Below are 24,021 nucleotides of genomic sequence, written 5' to 3'. Positions count from 1 at the left end.
GAGCTGGCCGGCAGGGGAGGCCAGCAGGGGAGGCACGGTGGGGAGGCCAGGACACCTTTGCCAGGCGAGAACAGGGTGTGGGAGGCTGGCCCCTGGAGTGTTGGTGCCTCCTCAGGTGTGACGCGTGGACAGCTGTTGAACTCCCGCGGACGGTCGGATTCCCTCTGCTCTCCACCCTCCAGTAGCTCACCATCTAGCAGGTCTGCCTCCCCATCCGCCCTCTGACGTGGCTCGTTGGAAAAGCACTCATTTCAGAGGCCCATCCCTCACCCGGCACTTCACAGCATGGCTTGCTTCCCGCCGTGGCTCTCCCGTGGCTCTGTCGGCTCTGCCGTGCCCCATTCTTGTGCCTCTGTCTGCCCCGCCCAGTTGTGATGGCAGGTGTCTCCAGCACAATCTGGGAGGGGTCAGTGGCCTCCCCCCTGCAGCTGGCTCACCCTGCTTTGGAGAGGCCCGGCCCCCATGGAGTATCTGGCAGCGATGCCCCTTGGGCAGCCCGCAGCCGGGACCACGGGGTCACAGCTGCAGGTGTCTGCTCAGGAAGGAGCCCTGGGTACCATTCACGCACCGCCGTGGGGCCCGTCTGAGTGCAGACATCTGTGGGTTTCCAAAGACAGGGGCCTGCTGCTTCCTGACCAATGTGTGTCAGTGCTGGCTGGACACAACTATCCAGTCAGCGACACACGTCCCCATGTCACCAAGCGTCCCAAATGTGCACACACACAGTACAGGTAAACGTCCCCCAGAGGCCCGTGTGCCCAAGGCTGTGTGGCCAGCCAGTGGTCCTGCGGGCAGGTGGTGGACGGCAGAGGGCCTCAGCAGAGGCAGTTAGGGCCCGGGGTGTGCCTGAGGGTGTGACCATCTGTGGGTGCTGGTTCCTCGTCTCCACTCAGCAGGGACGGAAGAAAGGGGCACCGAGTGGCAGCAGCAGGTTCACTGCAGAAGAGACAGAGGCTTCTCTGAGGAGAAGGTGCCCTGTGCCGGCAGCCAGGTGGGGTTGGGCCTGTTCTTTCTTTAATGTTCTAAGTTGCAGTTGGACACATACTTTGTGTTATTTTTATGGGGTGCTGAGGATGGAACCCAGTGCCCCCACTGCGAGGCACACTCGGCTGCTGAGCCACGGCCCAGGCTGCTCCTTTGTGGCCTCCAGACGTTCTTTCCTGGGCTCCTCCCGTGGCACGCTCCTGTGAGTGGCTGGTGCCTCCTGTGTCCACACGTCTGCCCTAGTTTCCTGTTGGATCTCCCACTTAGGAGCACGGGTGCAGAAGTGTCTGTCTGATTGGGTCCCCACTTGCGTCCCGAGCACTTTCATCAGGCAGGAAGTTGCCCTCACCAGGAGACCCTCTCCGAGCCCCTTTGTCCTGCCCTGCCTAGACCTCCTGGCTCACCACCTTGCCCAGGCTGCGGGGCCCTCGTGCCACGGCCCCCATCCACTCCTCAGAGGAAGACAACTACCCCTCCAGCTACTGCCGGCTGACGAAGGGCGTCTTCCGAGTGACCAGGATGTCCTTCTGCAGAAGGTCGAGGGCAAGTGGGAAGCAGCTGATCCCAGGCCAGTACTGAAGGTAGACATCAGTGGGTCTGTCGAGGGGTCCGGCTAGAGGTCTGGGGGGAGGGCCTCTGGAGCTCCACTTGTGACACCGTCTGGAGTTTTATCGTCCCTATTCAAGAGGGAACAGTGTGAGTGAGCAAACTGATGAGGTGAGGACCAAAAAGAAGAAGAAGCACGAGGGCAGCAGAGGCCCAGGGAGAGGCCAGGAGGCAGCCCTCACAGCTGAGGACCATCTGCTGGACCGGGTGTCCTTGCCCCTTCTCCTGAAGACACTTTCTGGGTTGGGTAAGAGTGCTGTCTCTTCCCAGTGCTAGGGGTGATGGGGAGACCTCAGACCCCTCCGCAGGTCGCTGGGAAGTAGCAGGGTGCCTGAGGGGAGACCCCCTCCTCTACGACCCAGGTGGGGCCCTTGAGGCGCAGCCTGTCGGGCCTCTTCAGTACTGGGGGCGTTCAGAGGGCAGGAGCGGGGCGGCTGTGGGACCCGGTAAACAGCTGCCTTGGCTGCGACGTCTGATGCCCAGGAGCATGGACGCCTGCCACCCGAGAGGGCAGGAGGTGGCCTAGGAGGTGAAGGAGCTGCTCGGCGTGCCAACAGGAGTGTGCGGTGGTGAGCAAGCCCCGCTCCCCAGGCAGCGGCGTGAGCACAGGTGCCAGAGAGGCATGTTTACCTGCCTGTGCACTTCGACCCTCTTGTCTTTAGAAGGCTCTCGGGCTAGGGGGCCAGGGGGTCGGGGTGACAACCATGGCACCTGTGCCCTGGCATTAGCAGGAAGTGGCCCTGATGCATCTCAAAGTCTGTCCCTGCTGCGTACCCAGATCTCCAAGTCCCGTTGATCACTGAAGAACTCCCAGGGGTGGATAGGGCTATCCACAGGATGATCAGGTACCTCTGGCCTGGCAGCGCAAGTGTCCACTAGAACTCCTCACGGGAGTGGAGGGCCTTCCTTGACCTCAGGTAAGAACGCGGCGGCACCGAGGTCATGACAAGCCTTTCAGGTCATTCCAGGTCCTTGCAGCAGGGCCTGCTGCTGGAGAGTACCGCTGTCTGTAGCCAGAGCTGCCCTTAGAGCTCAGGATGCTCAATGCCCTGGGAGGGCAGTACAGGAGGGGCCTCCCCAGGGTGAGTGTACGTGCCTCGGGCACCAAGAGTCCACTGCAGCACGGCTCGGGACACCCAGGCCACCCTGGCCACCTCGTCCAACTCCTTACTTAGGTATCCCGCTGGCTGGGAGGGGCCCCCAGTGATTGAGTGACAGTCCCAGTGCCACTCCGTCCCTTTCTGCCACACAGAAAAGTGGACTGGGCGGCCATCCCAGAGCAGGGGCCAGGGTAAGTGCTGTCTTCCTGCCTCTGGAGTCCAACTAAGGACTGCCCGTGAATGCCCCTGCGCTTCCTTAAGGCACTCACAGCCCTCTGGGAGGCCTCCCTCTCAGCACATCCAGGGATCCAATTCTACAAGGTCCAGTCGTCCTGCCCCTGAGCTGTTTACTGTCCGAGGAAGGGGTGCGGGAGTGCGGGTGGGATTCTCTCTGGGCCAAGCGTCGAGTTTCCCCTCCGGTATCATGTCCAAGTCAGACCTGGGTCGGCACAGCTGAGCGCCTCTGGGGACACTTTATAACCCAGGGCCAGGAATTGAGAAGAGAGCCCTCAGAGACTCTTTCCTCTGAAGGTCCACCCAAAAGGTCATCTACACACTGAAGGAACACTGTGTCCAGTAGGACCAGTCCAGGAGGCCTTGCACCAGTTCTTATCCAACAGATAGGGGCTGTCCCTAAATCCCTGGGGAAGGACTGTCCAGGTCACTTGTCCTCCTGATGGGTAGGGTCCTCAAAGACAATTAGAGGTGGACTTTTTGGATGTCAAGGGATGCCAAAGAGGGGCATCCTTTAAATCTAGGACATAAACAGGCAGCTCCCTTGGAATCCGGGTAAGGAGAGTAGGGATCTGGAAAGACTGGTATGAAGGGACCACTGTTCATTGACTATGAGGGTCTGGCACTGATCTCCACCTAGGGGGCCCTTCAAGACCCCAGTATAGGAGTACTATAAGGGCTATAGCATTCTAGCAAAGTCCCTGTTGTTTCAAACTCCATAGGATAGGTGCCAGTCCCTTCCCACCTTCAGGTTCTGAGGGTTACTGTTTGGGGCAAGGACAGGAGGAAGGACCCTTGAGGTGAATTCCCACAGGTTGCAGTCTGGGCCCTCCCCACTGTACTGCCCATGAATGTCCCTGCGCTTCCTTAAGGCACTCACAGAGGGGTCTCACCTCTCAGCACATTCAGGGATCCAATTCTACAATGTCCAGTTGTTCCAATTCACCCGGTCCTCACCCTCTGGACACCCAGTGTACACAGTGACGTCCGTCTGGTCCTCAGTCCTCCTGACACCAGTGTATACAGTGATGTCCATCCCCATCCTCAGCCCTCCTGACACCCGGTGTATATATTGACGTCCGTCCCCGTCCTAGACCCTCTTGAGGCCCAGTGTATCCAGTGACGTCTGGCCCCCGTCCTCGGTCCTCCTGACACCTGGTGTATACAGTGACGTCTGGCCCATTGTCTCTGTCTCTGTCAGCGTCCCGGTGTGGTACAGGGAGGGGACTCCGGGCTCCCACTCTTGCCAGCCAGGTTGCTGCCCTCCTGCTGCAGCGTAGTCGTCTCTAAGACCTTGTGCTTTTCAAGGAAGGTCAAGTGTGACTCAAGAGCAACAGGACACCTCCCTGCACAGTCATAGAGACTGATGATAACCGCTGGAAGGTGGAAGGCAGCTCTGGTTCAGTTCCCTAGGTCTTTCTTTATGTCCCTTAATTCAGCCAGTGAAAGGGGGACATGTACCATCTCAGGTCCACACCCCCTGCCCCAGCATCGCCCTGAGAGGAAGCAGCCCTGAGCAGCCCATTTCCCAGCACCTCTGGGATCACAGGTGGAGTGTCCCTGGAGGAGGGGGCCTGGGCTCCCGTCCTTTTAAGTTGGGAAGTGAAGGGGAAGCCTTTCAGAAGACAGTGGTCTTAGGACCCATCACCTCTCCTTCCGATGGGCCCAGGGGACCTCCTGAGCAGCTGGTATAAGGTCCCCTTTCCTCTGTCCAGGTTTTCCTGTTCTGGGGTTTGGTGTCTGGCTCAGGGCAGCAGACGAGGGTCTGAGGGTCAGGCGTGCAGTCCTGTAGCTCAGGACGACGTCTCAGGTAAAGGAACAAGTGGACTAAGAGCTTCACTCCATTTACTCTCCTTGCTGAATAGTATTGTGATTTAGGGTCCCCCAGGGGGCCACTGTCCTCCGTCTCCTAACGGTACTGGGGCCAGGCCTCAGTGCAAAGATCAAAGGTCTTCTTTTTAACTGGGGTCCAAACGCTCCCAGTTTTTGAGCAGATAGGAGAGAGGTGGATTTTCAAAGAATCTGATCCCATCTGGAATCAAAAGAAAGAGGAGATCCTGTCGGGGTCACCCAATCCCATCTCACTCTCTTACAGATCCGAGGGGCGGCTGTGATCTGTGAATCGGGTCGACTGTCTCCGAGGGGGACCGTGTCCATGCGGGGACTTGCTCACCCACGGCCTGTGGTTTTGGGACCCAGACCTCTCTGGCACTTCCCTTCCCAGAAAGCACATCACTCCTGCCTTATCCTGTCACAGAGGAGAGTGGGCCCTCTGCTTCCTGGGCAGAGGTTCCCAGCGGCTCTCCTCCGTGACACTCTTCTGCCAGGGTGTCCCGCCTCACGTCGGGCACGTCGGGCTGAAGCCATCTAGTGAGGTGACAGAAATGCCCTGCTGAAGGTGCGGGCCCTGGGGCTGAGGGCATGGGAGGCCTCCCTGGGGACGTGCCCCTGTGAGCAGGCACCAGCGTGGTCCAGCACCTTGGAGAAGATGGCTAGGTTAAAACGCAGGCGAGAAGAGTATGTTCATAATGACACAAACCAAAATTGAAGACATTAATTACTCCTGTGTTGTTTCGGGGACAGAAGAGGGGCATGGGAGTATAAAAACCCATAGGAATAAACAGGGATTACTGTCAGGTCGATGGTGGTGACTTAGGAACAGAGCGCCAAGCAGCCCGTGCACAGGAAAGAAACATCAATCAGGCACCCATGGAACCGCCTGACCATCAGCAGAGCCTCCTGGCCAATCCTGGATCTCAGCCAGTTCCCCCGACCAACTCCACTGGGACAACGGACTCTAAAAACCCCCCTTTCCTGTCCCAAGCCCTTCCCTTCCTGCCATAAGCCCCATAAAATTCCTGTCTGGTGGAGCCCCCACGCGGTTTCTCCTCTGACCCTCTTCCCGGCTGCTCTGCCGCTCTGATCGAGTTGTGCTTGGGAGTGACATCCCAATAAAGCCTTGTTCAGCGGTCTTTTTAAAATCTGCCTCCTTTTGGTTGCCGCCGCAGCCTGACCTTACAATTATGTTTAAAATACCACAGTTAATGTGTAGCCAAGTGGAAGAGAAGTCTGTCACCTCAATGAAAATAGAAATGGAGTATAAAAATGGGAAACGGGAAATAAAGTAGCATAAATAAAGTCTAACATTACAATTGTGGCACCTTCCACTTAGAACACAGAAAACCTTGACAGAAGGCAAGATCTCATAACCATCAGTCTGTCATAAGCTAAAGAATAAAAAAGTTGAAAATAAAAGAATGGAGACATCAGACACTAGGCAAATACCCAGAAGCATCTAGGTAAAAACCCAGTGTCTGCAAGGCAGAGACGCCTGGCATCTGCAGGCACCAGAGCAGAGAGACGCCCCACCCGGCTCAGTGCACCCCACCCTTAGCACACCCCAAGCTGGCCCCGGCACAGCAACACGGAGCCCTGCCCCAAGGCTAAGCAAGCTGAGCAGAAAGCCCGCTGCCTGCCCTGGGGCTGCAGCCCTCACTGCCGCTTCCCTTTCCTCACCCTCCTAGCCACCTCAGGCAGCCCGCACTCACCTGGGGGTTGTTGGTGCCCCTGGCACCTCCTGGGCCTCCCTCCTCCCCATTTAAGAACCTGGTGATTAAATTGGGCCCAGTTGGATCATCCAGGATTATCCCCTCACTTCTAGGTCAGAAGAGCAGAAACCTTAACTAGTTTGCAAACTTGATACCCAGCATGCAACATGATGGAGTTACGGCATTCATCCAGGGATCACATACAATGTCCTTGGGATGCTCTGCCTCCCACATGGACCAAACCAGAAGAGAGTAAGTGAAGATGGTCAAGACCAGGCCATGCGGTGACCAAGAGGCTGCGAGATACGGGACTTCACATCAAGTGAGCAGAATGCACATCTGTTCCAGAAGACACGGGACAGCCACAGACACCACAGCACTGGTCACAAGAGGGTCAGTGCCAGAGAGGGTGTGAGTGCCTACCATGAGCAGTGTACATGGAAATGAGCAGGAGCTCAGAGGTGTGGCCTTCAGTAAGCACTCAGAACCCAGGTCAGGAGAAATCGGGAGGGAATGAGAACCAGCTGGAACCGACCGACACAGGTCAGGGGACATGCCCAGAGCAGCACCCAGAACACACAGTGCTGAACCAATCCCCAAGAATGGGGTCAGGAGTGAAGAGCTCCACACAGCAGCCTCTGGAGGAGGAAGAGCGCAGCACGGTCAGTACAGCCAACAAGGAGACAGGACCTAGGTCCTGGGAAAATCAACACCACAGCAAAGCAGAACAAGCACCCACCCCCAGCAGAAGCCAAAGGAGATTCTTCAAGAAGGTTAATAAGAGCTATTGATTCTGACAATGTCAAGCAAGAAAAGGAAGATGAAATCCCCACTCTGCCGGACACCTGGTGCCTGCCCCAGTCCACCCTGCCTGGCCTCTCGTTGAGGGGCTCGAGCCTGGGACAACCGTGGGCCTTCCTTGTACTGTCTTCGTCCAGTTCTGCTCTGGATCTGCAAAAATCCAGGAGCCGTACACGTGCCCTAGGGTTTCCCCTTTTGTGAACCTCGTGGCCTAGAAAAGCTGTTCAAGAGTCCAAGGATGCAAATAATGGCAAGGTCGACTGCAGTGTGCAGACAGAAACTGTCACAACCCAGGGACAACAGGAGCTATGCGAAAAGAAAGACCAGTGCAGAGTCCCCAGAGGATCTCAGCTGTTTAAAATGGACCCGACAGGGGCTGGGGCTGGGGCTGGGGCTGGGGCTCAGCGGTGGAGCGCTCGTCTGGCATGTGCAAGGCCCTGGGTTCGATCCTCAGCACCACATAAAGATAAATAAATAAAATAAAGCTATTAATAAATAAAATGGACCTGATAACACGAAACACCTTCTTTGTAGTTATCTCTGCCCTTTTTCTCTGAAACTAGAATTTCAGATAGGTTATGATTTACCTGATACTTAGAGGAACTACATGGTGTTTATGTTAGAATGTATTTAGTTACGTTTAATGACCTTGTTCCTGAGTTCTATTTTCATTACAGTAGTTTTTATTTCTATTATTGCTGTTTTAATAATATGAATAAAGGGCTTTGTGCCAGTAAACAGTACCTCAAGTCCACATGACACTGTCTCTCTAGTGCTGTGCGTCCTTCTAACTGAATGGCTGAGTCTCCTGTGAAGTAGTACAGACGACACTCAGGTGAATACTGTCCAACCCCATGGAGCAGTTTGTCTGTGAGGGTCAGTGGCTGCTGTTCATGCTCGAGGAAGATGGAAAGGGAAGAAATAGGGTAACATTTTTGAAAAATGAAACTTCTTCTACATAAATGTCTCATGTTGTAAAAATATAATGCTGTTGCTTTCGTTCCGTTCCTATGAATGCAATAATTATTCTCTTTAGTTTGTTAAAAAAAAAAAAAAAGAGGGACTGAAAATAGAGAAACAATTATAGACGGAAAGATTAAAAACCTACAAGGACACGATAAGCAACTGTATTAATGATTTTGAATCCCAAGATCAATTCAAAGGAAAACAGACTTCCCAAGTCAGCAGGTGAGGCTGTTCTCACCTCTTCCCTTGGTGACAGATCCGTGACCAGCCCGACAGACCTCTGCCTCACCTCTTGGCATGGAATGACGTGTGCCCACCTCACACAGCTGCCGAGGGAGCTGTCCTGTCGATGGCAGGGGAGCCATCCGTAAGCTGGGGTGAACAGTGTGCCCATCCCAGCTCCTGACCAAGCATCCCCCACTCCCACGAGCTGGGCTGAGCTGTAGGCTGTGGCACGGGCCCTGGACCGTCCTCCCTCCCTTCAGGAAGGAGGAGTCTCACCTGTCCCCTCTCTTGCATGGAGGTGAAGTCATCTGAAGTTAGGGGGAAGCAGGGCTGGCTGGTCAGGGGGAGACTGTTTCCAGGCACACAGCCAAGGGCCAAGGGTCAAGCACGCCCTGGCTTGCCTCACCCGGGATGCTCCTCTACCCCAACCTGTTCACGACTTCTGGGGGTCCTTCCTGTGCCCCATCCAACACTGCACCTTTGATCCCTCGTGCTGGGTTTTGTCTTGTTGACACTATCATTCTCTGTCCTACTCATGGTAGGACATAGCGGCCATCTGCTGCCCAGCTAATGGATGCTAGGGAAGGCCAGTGTCTTCCATTTCCCTGTGGCCTCCCCAGCCCTGCAGGTCCCAGGGAGAGAGCCTCTGCCCTAGCCTGCGGTCATGCTGAGTGGCCAGGCATGCTGGGCTGGTTTCTGTGCCACTTTGCACAGGCCACATGTGCCTCTGGCCGGGACCATCCTGGAGGAAACCTGGAAAAGTCACCAGGCAGACGAGAAGCAGGTTCCCTCTGAGAGGGGTGTTGCGGCTGGCCAGGAGCCCAGGCCAGAGGCACATGTGGTCTGCAGCCCAGGAAGCTCAACAGGTTCCAGGCTAGCTGTTCACCTGCAGGGACCATGACTCCCCAGGAGGCACCTCTGGGGTGAGAGGGTGTGGAACCCCTCCCTGCCTGGGTCCATCTGCCTCTGCCAGGCCTCACTTGCCTTCTGGAGGGTCCAGGAACCCGGGCTCGGAGCTTGCAGTGCTGGGACGGGAGTGCAAGGCAGAGGTAAGGTGCCATCCTGTCTCGACTCTCCTGGGCTCCCCTGGCCTTGGGTCTGGGTCCTCTGGCCACTCACCCCGAGGGAAGAGAGGGTGCAGGGCCTCAGCACTGAGGGGGCATGGATGCACTCCAGACTTGACAGCAGCTGGGCCACCAGGTGGGGCCAACCTTTGGTGCCAGTGGAGGGTGGGGTTTTCACCCTTGTCATTTGAGTCATGTGCAAATTCAGCGGCAGAAGGGCGAGAGCAGGCTGTGACAGGGGCGATGAACCTGAGCTCACGGTGAGAGAACCCAGGTGCTCCGCCCAGCAGGCTGGCCCAGTGAGGATGGGCACTGGGGGCAGAGACGAGACGGAGTCGATGGGGGAGGCGCACAACGTTTATTAAACTCCAACAGTGCACAGGGGCTTTCTGGAGAGGCTGCATTCTCCAGTCACCCCGGAAGACGCCTGGGGCCCACAAGTGCCTCCCCCAGGGGACATCCCTGTGGAGCTGGGCCCCGCACCCTCTGCCACTCGGCCCCATTCCTTGGTCGTCCCCCAAGCCCCTCCTCTCCTGGGCGTCCCCACAGGCTGCAGGAAAGGCGGCCCAGATTCCAGCACATGGCCTGGGTGGGAATGTGAGCCAAGGCAGCGTGGCTCTGAGGGGAAACTGGGCACAGGGGAGAGAGTGCAGGGACCTTGAGCACAGGGACAGCAGGTCACAGGAAGTGTGCCAAAGCGTCAAACCAAATCTTGGACAGTCACACGGACACTGAGGGACAATTCTCTACAATGTCACGGATGGGAGTTCCCCGAAGCGTTACAATACTTAGCAGTGCATGCCAATGCATGGAGACAGGCTCCAACTACCAAAGGGGGCGGGCGGCCGAGCCTGGAGTGCAGACGGCTCGGGGCTGGTGTCTACTGCACGGACCGTCGGTACGTAAGAAAACTACTTGTATCTGCGAGGAAGGGCAGGCGGTTTGTACAGAGTGCGCCAGCCGGTGAGGCCGTGGGCTCCAGCGGTCAGGTGCACAGAGTGGCCTGGGTAGGATTAGAGCGCGCCCATCCCGGTGACCTCGGACGTCAGCCTGGAACAGACAAAGGCATAGGGGTGTGTCATGGCACTCCTGTGAGGTGGGTGGGGGCGAGGTAGGCAGGGTGCAGGGCACCCTTGTGGCCTGGCATGTGGTCCTAGCAGCACACTTAGGGACAAGGCACAGCACACAGGAGGCAGGCCGATTGGAGCATCCACAGGGACTTCCCTCCCTGCCCATCACTGGGTCACACTGGGGGATCTGGTCAGCAGCCATAGCCCCTGGGCCTGCCCCTAGTGGGCGATCCTGACCTTCTAAACCTCACTCCCCTGACCTAAGAAGGGACTTCATAGTTCTCACAAGAATGACTGTGACCTGGGTCAGCATCCTCCGGCACCCAGAAGGGCTCCAGCTGGGCTGCTGCCGTAGAATGGGGGGGGGGCAGGTGCTGGAAGCATGTGGGGGGCAGGTGCTGGAAGCCTCCCTGCACCCCATCTCCTGATTGGCCAACTCCACACCTGCCTGGTCCCTACCCGCCCAGCAGTGGAAAGGGGTAGACTCCACTGGAGCCTGGTCGTGGCCCTGGGGGAGTTGCAGGGGAGGGGAGATGGGAGGGTGAAGTCAGGCTGGGGGGGTCCTCGTCTCTCCTGGTCAACCCCTTCCCACTTCACTGGAACCCCTTGGGGAGGCACCAGGGCAGGAAGTCCGACAGCCCACGTGGGGCTGCCACCACTAGATGGCTCCATCAGCCTCCCGCCAGCTGATGTAGGGGAAGTGCCACTGCCTTGCTCAGCTCGGGACACAGAAGGAGAGGCCAGCTCAGCCCTGGTCTTCTCCCTCCTCCAGGGGTCTGTAAAGATCACACGGCAAAGTGTCCAGGCTCCCATGTTTCTGGACCAGTCTGGTTGACAAAGGCCAGTGGCCCAGGTCTAGGACCTCCCTGGACGTGCTACCTCACTACCACCCTGGATGGCCACTCTTCCAGTTTCCTGGCTCCTCACTATAACCAACCAGAAGAGGGGGTGGCCCGTGTCAATGAGGAGACTGCCCAGTACACTCTGTCCCCATGTCCAGCTAGGAAGGAGAGTGTGGCTGGGGCTCCCACCTGCTTCAACTGTCCAAGCCGAGAGGTGGGCTGCAGGCCAGGGCTAGGAGCCCCTGTAGGGTCCTGTGGCCGTGGAGTCCCTTACCTGGCATTGATGAGATACTGGGCAAGGCTGATGTTGGCCGGGGTTCCCGTGATGGTGATTTGACGCTCCGATGACCCTTCAGTGGCATTAGCGATTTTGATCTGAGCTCCAGACATCTGTCGAATTTCATTGATTTTGGTCCCTTGGCGTCCAATGATGCAGCCTATTAGCTAGAAGGAAGGATGGAGAGACTCCTTAGAGGACATCCTGAGGGTCCCCTTCAGGGCCTCTTCAGGAGCCAGGGAACTCAATGCTCCTGGGCATGACCCCTGGCCCTCCATAGAGCAGCCTGGACTCGCCTGTTGGTACCACACGGCCTCTGCTCAGTACCCGCCCCACCGCTGGGGCTCCATCAGATCAAGAGATGACTGTCTCAAGGCCTTGCCACTTCATGCTGATTTCCTCTGGCCTGGACAGGAGTGACGGAGGCCGGCAGGGCGGAGGCAGAGCCGGGGACTCCACGCCAGCGTGGGAAGGAAGACTCCGGCCAAGAGACAGGTGTCACACAGGCTGGCCGAGGGAATGCAGGAGGCTCATCTCCACCAGAGACCTGCCCTCTGGTGGATTCTGTTGGGACCCCGAGAGCTCGTTGGGCATTCCTTTCCTTGCCACTGTGACCTCCATTTAAAGATGGAGTGCAGTAGCTATGACCATGTGGTCACCGAGAGAGGGACCATTTCTTAAGCAGCTCAGGGAAAAGAGTGGGCCACCCTGGGCATGGGGGCAGGAGCCTTGAGGCCATGGCCTTCTCTCTGGCAGTAGCCAGAGCCCCTCCTGGCCCAACCTGCTGCATGGGGGGATCAAAGCAGACCACCGAGAGGACTTGGCAGAGGTGGCATCCCTTGCCTTTTGCCATTGGATTGGAGCAGAACGCCACATCCACAGATACTGCAGAGGGCTCTGGAGTGTGCATGGGAAAAGGAAGGTCAGAATACAGAGGCAGAGAGCCCCAGGCCACAGCAAGCAGCCCACAGGAGCCCACGCTAATGGCTGCACCTCCTGTGGGCACTGGCCCAGGAGCCAGGGCATGGAGATGGGGTCACGAACACTTCCCCTACTGCCATGAGATGCTGGGTGAAGGCTGGGGCGGGGCAGGAGGTGGGGGGTGGGGAGCTATAGACCCACAAGCACAGAAGTCCCATCATACAAAGCTGTGTGATGAGCAGCAGTCCCACCGGGTCTCACTAGACTGCAAAGATCCTTCTTGGGGAACGTGGGGTGAAACCTCTACTCCACAGAACCCAGTCTCCCGCCTGTGTCTCTGGGCACTCCCACCCCTCCCTGTTCTCGCCTGTGTGGTTGTTCTGAGTGTGCCTGGGCCCTGAGGCCAGGGACGCATCTTCCCAACCTGCACATGGCCCACGAACCTGTCTGGCTGTGTGCCAGATCTTGAGGGCTCATCTTGGACCAGGGCCTGGCATGCTGGACCTTGAAACTGGGCAGGAACATGAGGGAGAGTACAGACCACCAGGTGGTGTGACCACTGCTGAGGCCCCAGCCCCCATGGCCTCCTCTCCTCTCGGGTCTGTCCTAGACACTCTGCAGCCTGCTCTCCTTCCTGGGCTCTCCTGCCATCCTCACAGTGCTGACCACCGTGCTCTCCTCCTGGCCTGGTAGTAGGCCCCCGTTCTCCCCTCTGCACATGCCTGGGAGTGTTGAGGGTGGCTCTCTCCCCGGGCTCGGATCTCGAGGCCTCGAGCCCTCTCCCTCCTCCAGGTGCCCTGTGTCCAGTGCTGGGGGTCCCCGCCATGGGAGCATGCTTACCCTCAGCAGAAATGCTCACTGGGCGACACTGCCCTTGAGTCACAGCAGAAGGTGAGAAGCCACAGAGCCCCTTGCCAGCCCTGCCCTAGGCCAGATACTTCAGGGCACCTGCGACCCAAGGGCCCTCCCACTTGGCTCTCCTGGACCTGCTGGGCCATCAACATGCAGCCCTGAGGCCACTCCCCTCTCACCTTCACACCCCCCATTACAAGTGCAAAGGAAAGCAAAATGTTCTAAAAAACGTGGCTGTTTTAACCAGCTGCCACAGAACTCCACAGGCCACACTGAGCTGTGGCCATACCTCCTGCCTGGCCTCTCCTCAGGAAGCCCTCCATGGGACAGCTTGCCTTGCTTTATACAGCAAAAGGCCCTGGTGACTCAGGACCCAGAAGGGAGCCTCAGCCTGGGCAGGTGGGTGCTTGGGCTCAGGACAGAGCACAGGAGGCAGGCACGAGAGGCCACACGGCCAGGAGCAAGCTCTGGACTGGGCCATGAGGGAGGCCCACAGTGACCTTGGGAGTGAACCAGGGTGTGGGGGCTCCCTGGCCTGGCCTGGGTCTCTGCTGTAGACCCACAAGCACAGAAGTCCCACTGAGTGCCCTTCTGCAGATGGGCTGAGGCAGCCTGAGGCAGCCTGTAGATGAGGCATGACCAGGTGTGACCAGGAGCCTGGCCGGGACGTGGTGATGGCAAGAGTCAGAACCAGCGCTTGATTTCCCTCCTCACCTCCATGAAGGTGGCAGGTGTCGGCTGCAGCCCAGAATGTCCCCTGAGGTCTGGGGTGAGTGGGAGGCCCTCCCCTGTTCCTGGGAGCAGGATGACAGGCCGTGCTTCCAAGTAGGCGTGGGTGAGGGAGCTGCCACCCTTCTGAGGGGCAGGCTTCCCTCCCCACAGAGACCCCGGGGGAAGATGGACAGGCAGGACCATGGTGCTACGGTGGCCACAGGAGACAGACAAATCAGCTTTGCGAGAGGCCCCACTTGAGCTTTGGAATGAATGCTCGACGGGAGCACTTCCCTGGTGCAGGGAGCGGTGTGCAGGTAAGAGGCTGAGGGGAGGCCCTTCCTGGTAGGACCTGCACTGCTTCCGTCACTCAGGTGAAAGGACATGGCAGGTGCTGGAACCACCTGCTCAGGGAAGCCCGGGGAACCAGGGGCAGGGGGCAAACAAAGCCGAGATCTCCTCCAAGAACACAGGGTAGCGGTGCTGCCCTGGAGATGGTCCTGAGCTGTGTCCTGAGCTGAGTGCCCGAGTGAGGACCCCAGGTATCTCTACATAGGCCGGGGCCTCTCCCACCAAGCAGCTGGAGGACAGCAGAGCCCTGGAGAGATGCCCTGGCTGCACAGAAGCCTGGCCTACAGTCACAGGGGATGCCCATGATGGCGGCCACAGGCCTCATGGTCCCTCCACTGGCTGGCTGGCTTTCCTTGGCCTCTTGTCCTCCTGCCTGCCTGCTTCCGGCCTCAGGTTCCTGCCTTTCCAGAGCAGTGGAAGTTCTCACAAGCCCAGATCTAGAGTAGAATGATCCTTGGCTTCAGAGAATGGCACCCCTCTTCACCAGAACCCTGCTGAGCCTGGGGAGGACTGAGTGTGCTAGGGATGCTGGCTCGAAGGCCACAGCCTCTCGCGTACCTGGATCCAGACCAGCCTGTGGCCCCTGGACTTCAGGTCTGCTGAAGCCAGAGCACAGAGAAGCCTGAGCTCCATAGAGAGCTTGTGGGCCGCTGGTTCTGCAGGGTCTGACCTGGACTAGGCCACAACCACTGGGCAGGTGTATGCCAGCCCACTCTGGCATCCAGGCTCTCATCCACCTGAAGGCTCCAAGACCCCTTCTTGTGGGACATCTTAGGCATATAAACTTATATACTATAACTGGCATTAAAGCAGCTTAAATGGAAGGGAGGAGGACAGAGAGATCAAAGAACGGGAGCAGGGCCACCAGGGTGCCACTGGGTGGAGGGTGACTGTGCCCGCATTGGCCTTCCCGCGCAAGGACAGGAGGGTGCAGGGGCATACTCACATCATTGGGAATGGTGAGCTCGTGAGTGCTGGCCGGGGGACTGGCGTCCAGACCTGGGCACACCAAGGGGACACGGTTAGGCTGGTGGGAAGGTTGCTCCAGGTCACACCCCCAGGCCTGGCTACACTCCCCTGGGCTGGACAGGGCAGGGCTGAAAGGTTAGCTGAGGGCAAGAATCAGCAAGCCCAGGGGCTCAGACCCCATGAGGCCCACATAGCAACCTCAGTTCCTGAGCCCCAACTTCTCTCAAAAGGAAAATGAGACCCAAGCACAATGCTATCCCCCTTTGGTTCTGGGCACACCTGGACTTCACTCCAAATGTGCTCATGTGCTCCCCCACTCCCTGTGCAGACCCCAACGAGCCCCGGGCTGAGCAGGGCATCACCATGTTTCAGGCATCCACGTGTGTCCAGGGCACAGGCCATGCTGACCCTGAGCACCCCTTCTTCCTCAGCTCCTGGAGACCTCTCTGGCTCACAGCCTGCTCTGCTTGACCCCTGACCCCAGGCAGTCCTGCTGCAGTGACCAGCGGCCACAGAGCACTTGCTGTTTATTATGTTTCTGACCCAACTCTGATCAGAGCCCAGTCCTCGTCAGCTGGGACAGCCCAGGTCGCAACATGGTGGACTCTAGACCCAGCGCAGACTGCACTTCTGTAAAGCCTTCCTCCTGCAGTGGAGACTGAGGACAGAGGTCTATCCACCACGTAGCCCAGGCTTTGTTTTCTCAGGGCGCAGCCTGCACACCACTGAGAGACAGCTCCTCAGAGCCTAAGCGCCCTCTCTGGCCTTGGAAATAGGGCACAAGGAGCCCCTGAGATGGATGCCACGTGGCTGCTCCTTGAGTGCAAGAGGTCTCTGCGCTTGGTGACCCATTTCCTCAACAAGAGGTGACTTCAACCTGCAAGGCTATGGCTGAGCCCTGCTCTTGCTCCTTCCAACCACCCAGACCTGCCAGGTGGCCTCTCTCGCCCTCTGGTCCTGCCTCTGCCCTTGCCTCAGTCTCGTTTCTGCATAGCCCTGGGTGTCTCCCCAAAACAACCTCGGCGAGCTCCACCTTCCCCACAGTGACCCTCAAGGACCTGGGCCCCCGCCCTGGCAGGTGCCTGCTCTAGTCTCCCAAGGGGAGAGGCCCTGAGGGAAGTGCCCAGCACAGTGGGGTCCCAATGGAAGCGAGCGGTTCAATTCAATTCATCCCAGATTTTGTTCTTTTTCTTTTGCACATCTAAACTTGGAATTTCTGGTCTTTATCTTCTTTTCATAACATATCTTTTCAATACAATAACTACTTGTTTTTTTTTTTTAACTATCTGTACACAGTCCATAAATGGTGACATCTAAAATGTCACTTGAAAGATTCCCTTAGTCCTGAGTCCTGACTGCTCAGGATGAGCCAGGAACAGGGGCCACACTTAAGGACTTGGCCTGTTTTGACTGAGGGAGGAAAGTGGCAGAACTCTTCTTAAGAGCATATACCAACTGAGCGGATAGTTGAAGACTCTGCTCGGAGCACGCGCTCATCTGTCTGACGCGGAAGCAGCAATTCCCAGCACAGGAGACAGCCCAGGCAGCCCTCAGAGCTCAGGCCAATGTCCCTCCTCTCCTACCCCTCTTCAGATGCTGCCCTGGGTGCTGCAGGGCTCCGGCCTTGGTGAGGGGAGGCAGCCAGGAAGCCAGACAATGCTGGCCATGTGCTCGGGCAGTTCACACGGGGTGAAGGGTACACAGCATTTCCATCACAGGGACCCAGGAAACCTGCTAGCTGGTTTAGCCCCAGCATGGCTCCTCCAAAGGCTTCACACCCAGACAACGTGGGCCTCGTGCCCTGTCACAGAATCTACAGATCTCTGCACTCCCTGCTGCAGTGTCCCAAGGGCAAACTTGTGATGCACATCAGAAGGAGGCACAGACAGGCCGTGCTCACCTTCCTCAGGTCTTCTCAGAGCCCTGAGGAACACTTTCTAAAAGGCAAGGTCAGGAGCTCCCTCCCAGCAGAGCTGCCTCACCACGAGGACCATGACAGCAGAGGCCCTCCCCTCGCGGTGCACACTGTCAGCTCTGCGCACGCCCAGACCCACCAGCCAGCCAACAGAGTGGTGACAGCCACCTTGCTTGACCTTTGTGGGGCTTCTGGGCAGCGCCTGTCTTTAGTCCCAAGCCACTAATGCTGCCAACTTCTGGCAGGTGTGCAGGCCAGGCACACAAACCCTGTCCCCAGGTGTGAGTGGGGTCCCGCCCTCCTCCTGCAGAACAGCCTGCTGCAGGGGCTGGGACCCCCGTGGCCTACAGCCCCACCAGTGTGGTCTGCTTTACCTGACGACTGGCCCATCAGATTTTGAGCTTCTTCGGAGGAGTGTAAAGGCAGCTTTTCTCCTGGAGAGCAAAGAAGAGACAGGTTTAATGTTTTGCCCTCAAGGAGATAAGCAAGGTCCCTTCAACTAGGGAAGCTCAAAATATGACTGGCACGGGCACGGCTAACACACACGGTGATAGATTGTCACCGGCCACAGCCACTGGAGCTGCTCTGCCTCTGTGGGAGGATGCCCGGCAGCCAGATGTCGGGCTAGGCCACGGCCGGCTGCTCTGACTGCCTCACCACAGCCTGGGCCGGGCTGGCTCACATCACTGCTTTCCCTGGCAGGGCTGGTGCCATCCAGGGCTGGGCCACCCTGAGAAGTGCAGCCACGTTGTGGTTGTGGAACCTGCTCCTGGAGAGGAAATGCCCCAGGGCTGGCCTCCTGGATGCCTCCACAGGAAGGGCCACAGGACGGCCCGTGGGCAGCACAGAGCACTGCTGCCCAAGCGTGGATCCACGGAGGGGCAGATGTCTCTGCACAGGCAAGGACACCCAAGGTCAACATGAGGCAAACTAGCCCCCAGCCAGACACGCTGAGCTGGCCCTGGCCCCGCTGCGTGCAAGCCCACTGCATGACTGCAGCCTGGGCCTTAGCCTCCACTGCGCCTGCGCCTGCGCTGCTCGCTGCTCGGCATAAGGGCAGTTCAGAGGAAGTCCCCAGGAGGAAGAGAAGGAGGTCAGAAAGGGCAGCTGGGTACGTACCGGGGAAAGCGGGGTTGGTCTGTCCGAGGGGAGGAAAGGGGGTTTGCTGCATGGCCAACTGGTGGAGCTTGGTCAGCTGCTGGGGCAGGAGGGACACGAGAGCTAAGAAGGTTATTGTCATCGAGCACAAGTACACCAAATCAAAATGGCAGTAACAGAACTTTGCACAGAGAGAGAGAGGGGGGCCATGCGGACACATGGCAGACGCAGCAGGACTCAAGGACTTGGCCTGGGTGGAACCGGTGGGCCTGGCTGTCAGTAGCCGTGGGGCCTGAACCAGCCCTGCCTCCCTCTCACCAGGCCTCATTGTGTGTGTGGGGGAGGCTGGCAGGGTCCTTGGGTCAAGGGGTGCAAGGGGGATATGAGGGCCATGGAGCAGGAACACTGGGCTTCTAAGGGTCTCACACCTCTGGGCTCCAGAGGCACATCCTCGGCCCTGCCCTGCAGCCTCACTTTAGACAGCGGCCTGGGAGCCTTGTGAGGGCCATGCACCCTCCCTGCAGTCCTCTCGAGGGATTCCTGACTTACGTGGGGTTACAGGGCATGGGTGAGATCCCAAGGGACCCCCGGGCTGCAGGCTCTTGTGTGAATCAGCCTCTGTCCGTGCCCACTGCTTCTGCAGGTTCTTCCTCAGCCCGCCACCAGACAGGCTTTTCCGGGAGGCTTTGACAGGCAGTTTCTTTACCCGAGCCTCACTTCTTAAATAAAACGGAGAGCAGTAGAAGACGCAGGTAGAATGTGGTCAACTAGTCCACATTTTGGGAGCAGAGTTAGATTGCCTGGAATTCTCCCACCTTCTCGAGGCGTGGGGCCCCAGGGCAGAGGGCGCTGGCCTTCCTCAGGCCTGGGCTCTTCCAGGGCTACGAGCTTTCTGGGCAATGTCCCAGCTGCCACAGAGACCACCCCACCTAATAGGCGGAGGCTGGGGGTGTGCCAAGTGAGGCAGTGGCACCTTCCCACAGTGGAATCCAGTTCCTCCACACAGGACCATGCAGGACAGCAGCAGCCATCCAGGCCTCCTCTGCACCCAGCTCCCCGCCCTGCAGAGGGTCAGGGCGCTCTCCCTGGCTGGCCCTTCCTCACCCTGAGCCAGGTAGGGGCTGGGGTGGGCCTGTGGGAATGGGGTTCCTGGGGTGCTGGCTGGCCAGCCTGGCCTCTCCCTGCATCTACTGTGTGGGATTCTGACATGAGAACAGGCCTGTGGCCTCAGAGATCACACCTTGGAGATGGAACTTAGATGGGCGTGCCCCCAGACTGCCAACTGTAGTGAAATTGGAGAGTGCAGTGTGTTCCCTGCACTGGCTCTGGAGGGACACTTGCCTGTCAGATGTCTAGTTCCTCCCTCCCCAGGAAAGGTGGCCATGTTTACACTGGGCATATCTTGAAAGCAGCCTTCTCCTAGCTTCCTGGCTGTTCCCTGAGCCTTGGCACTTGGGCTGGGTCTGCAAGGGGGAGTCCTAGCTCGTCCTAGGAGCAGCTCAGGTCAAGGGACATGGTGACTTGGGGTCAGCTACGGTTCTGTGTCCCCTGAAGGGGGGTTTGACAAGGCTACAGCAAGGGCGAGAAAGCTAATGGTATACCTGCAGCCTGGCATGTCACAGCACCAGCTGCCCGCCCCAGGTACAGCGCTGCCTGGTTCCCCCTGGCCCACGTGTGTCCTGTGACTTGACCTTGATGGGTGGTTAAACTTCCTGAGTGGAGTTGCCTGGTAAAGGCTAGAAGAGCATGGACAGGAGACAACATCACCAGGACCTCAGTCGAAGTCCAGGCAAGATGGCCAAGGCCAAGGAACAGGGGAGACCATGTTCCACCACAGAGGGCAGGAGGGAGCAGAGCTCTCGGGCACCCTAGTGAGGAGTGTGCTCCCAGGACACCCCTGGGGCTGCAGCCCTGCAGCAGGACCGGGGTTGCAGTGAGCCTCAGGGGTAGGTGATGGGTGGGGACCTGTGTGAGCACCCACAGGCCTGGGGCATCCCGACAGTTGTACTCTGCTCACAGCTGCTATTCCTGGGCTCTTACGTGCATCCGCCAGGCTGCCTTGCTCCCCAGAGGGATAGCACCCTTCCATCTGCCCTGCATCTCTGGAGACCATGTGGTTGGATGTCACCAGGACTGTGAGGCACACTGGCTGGGGGCAAGGGAGCTGGCCTCAGCTGGTCCATGTGGACACGGGAGCTTCCGATCTCTACAGGCCTCAGTTCTCTAATCTGTAAAGGGGTCTGTGAGTGAAGGGCAGCTTTGGAGTGCTGCCATGCCTCAGCTGTGGCTTGCCCATCCCAGCTGCCCACCTACTCTGCAGCCTCACCTGCTGGGCACACAGGTAAAGCCATCTGCCAGGATGGTCACGTTACAGGTAAAACAAGTGCTTCTCAAGGCTGGCTCCACTGGCCTCCAGACTGACATTCAGTAGCTCAATTCTATCACCCTAACCCTCCTAGCTCCATATACTTTCTGTTTTTTAAGAGAAAATTGCCACATTAGCAAATAACCACCCCCCAAAGATAGACTGAGGCCAGAGTGGGCCAGTGCTGGCGGGCAGTGCTGAGTGAGTAAGTGGATGGTGGGTTGCCGGGGAAGGCAGCTGGCATCTTTCTTATCTTGGCTTGGCCCTGCTTATCGGCCCTCTCCTCTTGGGACTCAATTTCCACTTTTTTTTTTTTTTAAAGGAGAGAACAGGACTAAGTGCTGAGGGAGCTTTAAAGATAATTCTAACATTTAAAAGAACCACACTTGTGGCTCCAGTGCTTCCAGGTCACCAGGAGGGAGGGATAAAGAAAGGAGTGTGGCAGCGGGTAGGAGGAGGGGAGAGGCAAGGAGGCACCCACCGCATTACAGCCAGGCCCCACTCTCCCTTCACTTTACGGCACCGGAACAGAAAAGCAGACCAGCACTGGGGCCATGAGTGCTGGCCCACGCTGCACGGCGCAGGCCCCTGTGCTCCCATTCAGGCCAGTGGAGACACACACAGTGTTCTCATCTGCCCAGCACTAGCTGTCCAGGATGCCATGTCTTCTGCCCATTCTCCTTCCTGGGTTGTCGCTGCTGACTCGGATGTCAACCTGCCTTGGTTGTCGGGCCACAGAGGTCTGTCCTCTCTGCTCGTGGTGTCTTTAGAGAAGCAGGACTCCACATCTGCAGTGCAGTTGACCCACCAGTCCCCCATTCTGGTCTAGGCTGGTGTTTTCTTTAAGAAATCTTTCCCTGATGAGAAAGGAAGGGAATTCTCCTGAACTCCCTTCTAACATGTCTCAGCTCGCTCTCACGTTGACCTTCTTGGTGTACGAGGATGGTTTTGTTGGTTATGAATGTCCACTCTTCCTGGGATGGCCAGCTCTCGGGCATCATTTCTGAGTGATCCCTTTTCTCCTGGGGTCTGCACTGAGTGGTTGCGTGCAATAGGTCTCCTCACCTGAGGCTCAGATGCTGGGTGCCTGGTCACTGGCTGTCCCTCCTTGCACATGAAGTGCAATCTGGGTTGCCGTGACCTACTTGCAAAGGCAAGTCTCCCTATCCTTCTCATGGATATGCTGATGATTCTTATTTTTCTCCCTCTCTTCTGTGGAAGCTTATTTTTCTTTTCTTTTACTGATGCATTGTCACTGTACACAGAGCTGGACTCACAGTGCCATTCCTGCTCGTACTTATAACACTCCCCAGCACCTCTCCTCCCTCCCTCCCTCCCTCCCCAGCCATGTGCTCCACTCTGGTGATCTCCCTTCTGCTGTATTCCTGACCAGTGCTCTTCCATGTGTGTGTGTGTGTGTGTGTGTGTGTGTGTGTGTGTGTGTTGCTGGGGACCAAACTCAGGGCTTCGCACATGCTACACAAGCACTCTACCACTGAGCTACACCCCCACCTTCCATATGAATTTTAAAATGGCATGAAAAAGATTTTTTTGGATCTTGGCTGGAATTATATTGCATTTGTACAGCGACTTGGACAGAACGGATATCTTTGCAATTCTTAGTGTTCTAATCCATGAGTATGGTACGTCTCTCCTTTAGTTAGATCTTTTTGTCCTCTTTAACTTTTAATAAGGCAAGATTTTTAAAAGAGTCAACCAGATTTCTCACTGCTCTCCCTCTATAACATTCTTCCTCTATATGATTACTTCTAAGACTTGACCTTGGGCCTTGGTATTACATAGATGTAAGATGGATTTCTTTTTGTTAATCCTGTTTGGATTTGTTGGAGTTCCTAAATGTGAGGATTGGCTTCTTCTACTAACTTGGGAGAATCCTCAGGCCATACCTCGTAGTTGTCCTCTCCACTCTAGTAGCTCCTGGCCTCCACTCACGGGCATGCTCTTCCCTGTCACCTTTCTTCACCAGTGTTTCTAGACTCCCATGCGAACAAGTCATGCGATGGGCTTGGGAAGCCAGTGTCTGTTCCTGAGGGCAGGTGGAGGAACTGAGCTAGAGCCTTGCACTCAAGGGCACAGCATAGGAGGTGCTGCTCTGTGTGCCTGACCTGGGGGAGAGAGAAGGGCGGTAGGAAGACAGCTCCAGCCAGCACTGAAGGCTAATCTGGGCCTCCAGTTCTGTGAGGCAGGACTGCAGCCACCCTCTGGCAGCGGGTGGAGCCGGGGAAGCTTCCGTAGCACTCCTGATCCAGCATCTTGGCAAGAACACAGGCTCAGGGCCCGGGGTGTGGCCATCAGCTGTGTGTCCATGGGATGGGGTGTTGGCTCTTTCCTCTTTTCTTACCATCAACGAGAGGGTCCTCTCACCCACCTCTCTACAGGGTTCTGGAGGGAGAAGATGAACAAATGGGAGGGGAGGCTCTCCACAGCTCTCTGCCCCAAGCTCTGCAGTACACAGACTTTCTGTTCTCCACAGGTCCACAGTAAGTGTTCCCCACCTCAGAGGCACTGTGACAGACGCTGGGATGAAGGCACTTCCAGTACATGGTCTGGCTGCACACCAGCCCACGTTTTTCTTTTACTCTGATACACACCTCCACATTCTCCCCACTATATTCCAAATGAAGAGCAAATTCCTTATCAGTCCTGGTGCTGACCACTCCAGAGTGCTCAACACCCTCTATGGCACTGCCCCTCCTCTCTGCCAGGGGAATCTCTCAGAGCTTCTTTCAGGTATGAGGCCGACAGTCCTGGGGTGGACCTCCTGGCTGTGCAGGCTCTGGAGAGGACAGATGGCAAAGCCTCTGTCATTGCTCACAGGCTATGGTTTCAACTTTGCTGCTTTCTTCATCCTTCAATTGATGGGGATGCCAAGCCAGGGAGTGGTCTGGAAACTCCGAAGGCTAGATATAAAGATGCATGCCTGAGGGTGCTTCTAAGTTCACTGAGGGCCCCTGACTTCCCACGATCTGGCCTTGTGGTGGTCTAAACAATATGCACTCAGTAGAAACTGCCTGGAGCTTGGGCCTTCTTCTAGCTGGTGATTTGTGCTCCACACTCCACGGGGATGCGGGGCAGCAAGAGTTCAAGTCTGCCATCATGAC

General features: G+C 57.3%; 1 protein-coding gene across 14 annotated transcripts in view; it reads right to left on the bottom strand.

The window, feature by feature from the left end:
• Positions 1-9,869: 9,869 nt before the first annotated feature.
• The window catches only part of Pcbp3 (poly(rC) binding protein 3), a 227,378-nt gene continuing 213,226 nt past the window's right edge, over positions 9,870-24,021 (bottom strand). For 11 of the 14 annotated variants that reach the window (XM_046439061.1, XM_058577223.1, XM_046439060.1 and 8 more), the window contains 5 exons: positions 18,556-18,634; positions 17,811-17,870; positions 15,499-15,551; positions 11,715-11,884; positions 9,870-10,578 (listed from right to left, as the gene is read on the bottom strand). In XM_046439061.1, the coding sequence (XP_046295017.1) occupies positions 10,542-10,578; positions 11,715-11,884; positions 15,499-15,551; positions 17,811-17,870; positions 18,556-18,634 (399 nt within the window). In that variant the 3' untranslated portion in view covers positions 9,870-10,541. The remainder of the gene's footprint in view (positions 10,579-11,714; positions 11,885-15,498; positions 15,552-17,810; positions 17,871-18,555; positions 18,635-24,021) is intronic. The other 3 variants (XM_046439062.1, XM_046439070.2, XM_046439065.2) reach the window with 1 other exon arrangement.

The sequence above is a fragment of the Marmota monax genome, unplaced genomic scaffold (genome assembly GCF_021218885.2).
Source record: "Marmota monax isolate L192 unplaced genomic scaffold, Marmota_monax_Labrador192_F-V1.1 WCK01_AAM20220418_F8-fsc00125, whole genome shotgun sequence".
Lineage (NCBI taxonomy): Eukaryota > Metazoa > Chordata > Mammalia > Rodentia > Sciuridae > Marmota > Marmota monax.
Note: the sequence above shows the minus strand (reverse complement) of the source record. Positions and strands in the feature narration are given on the sequence as shown.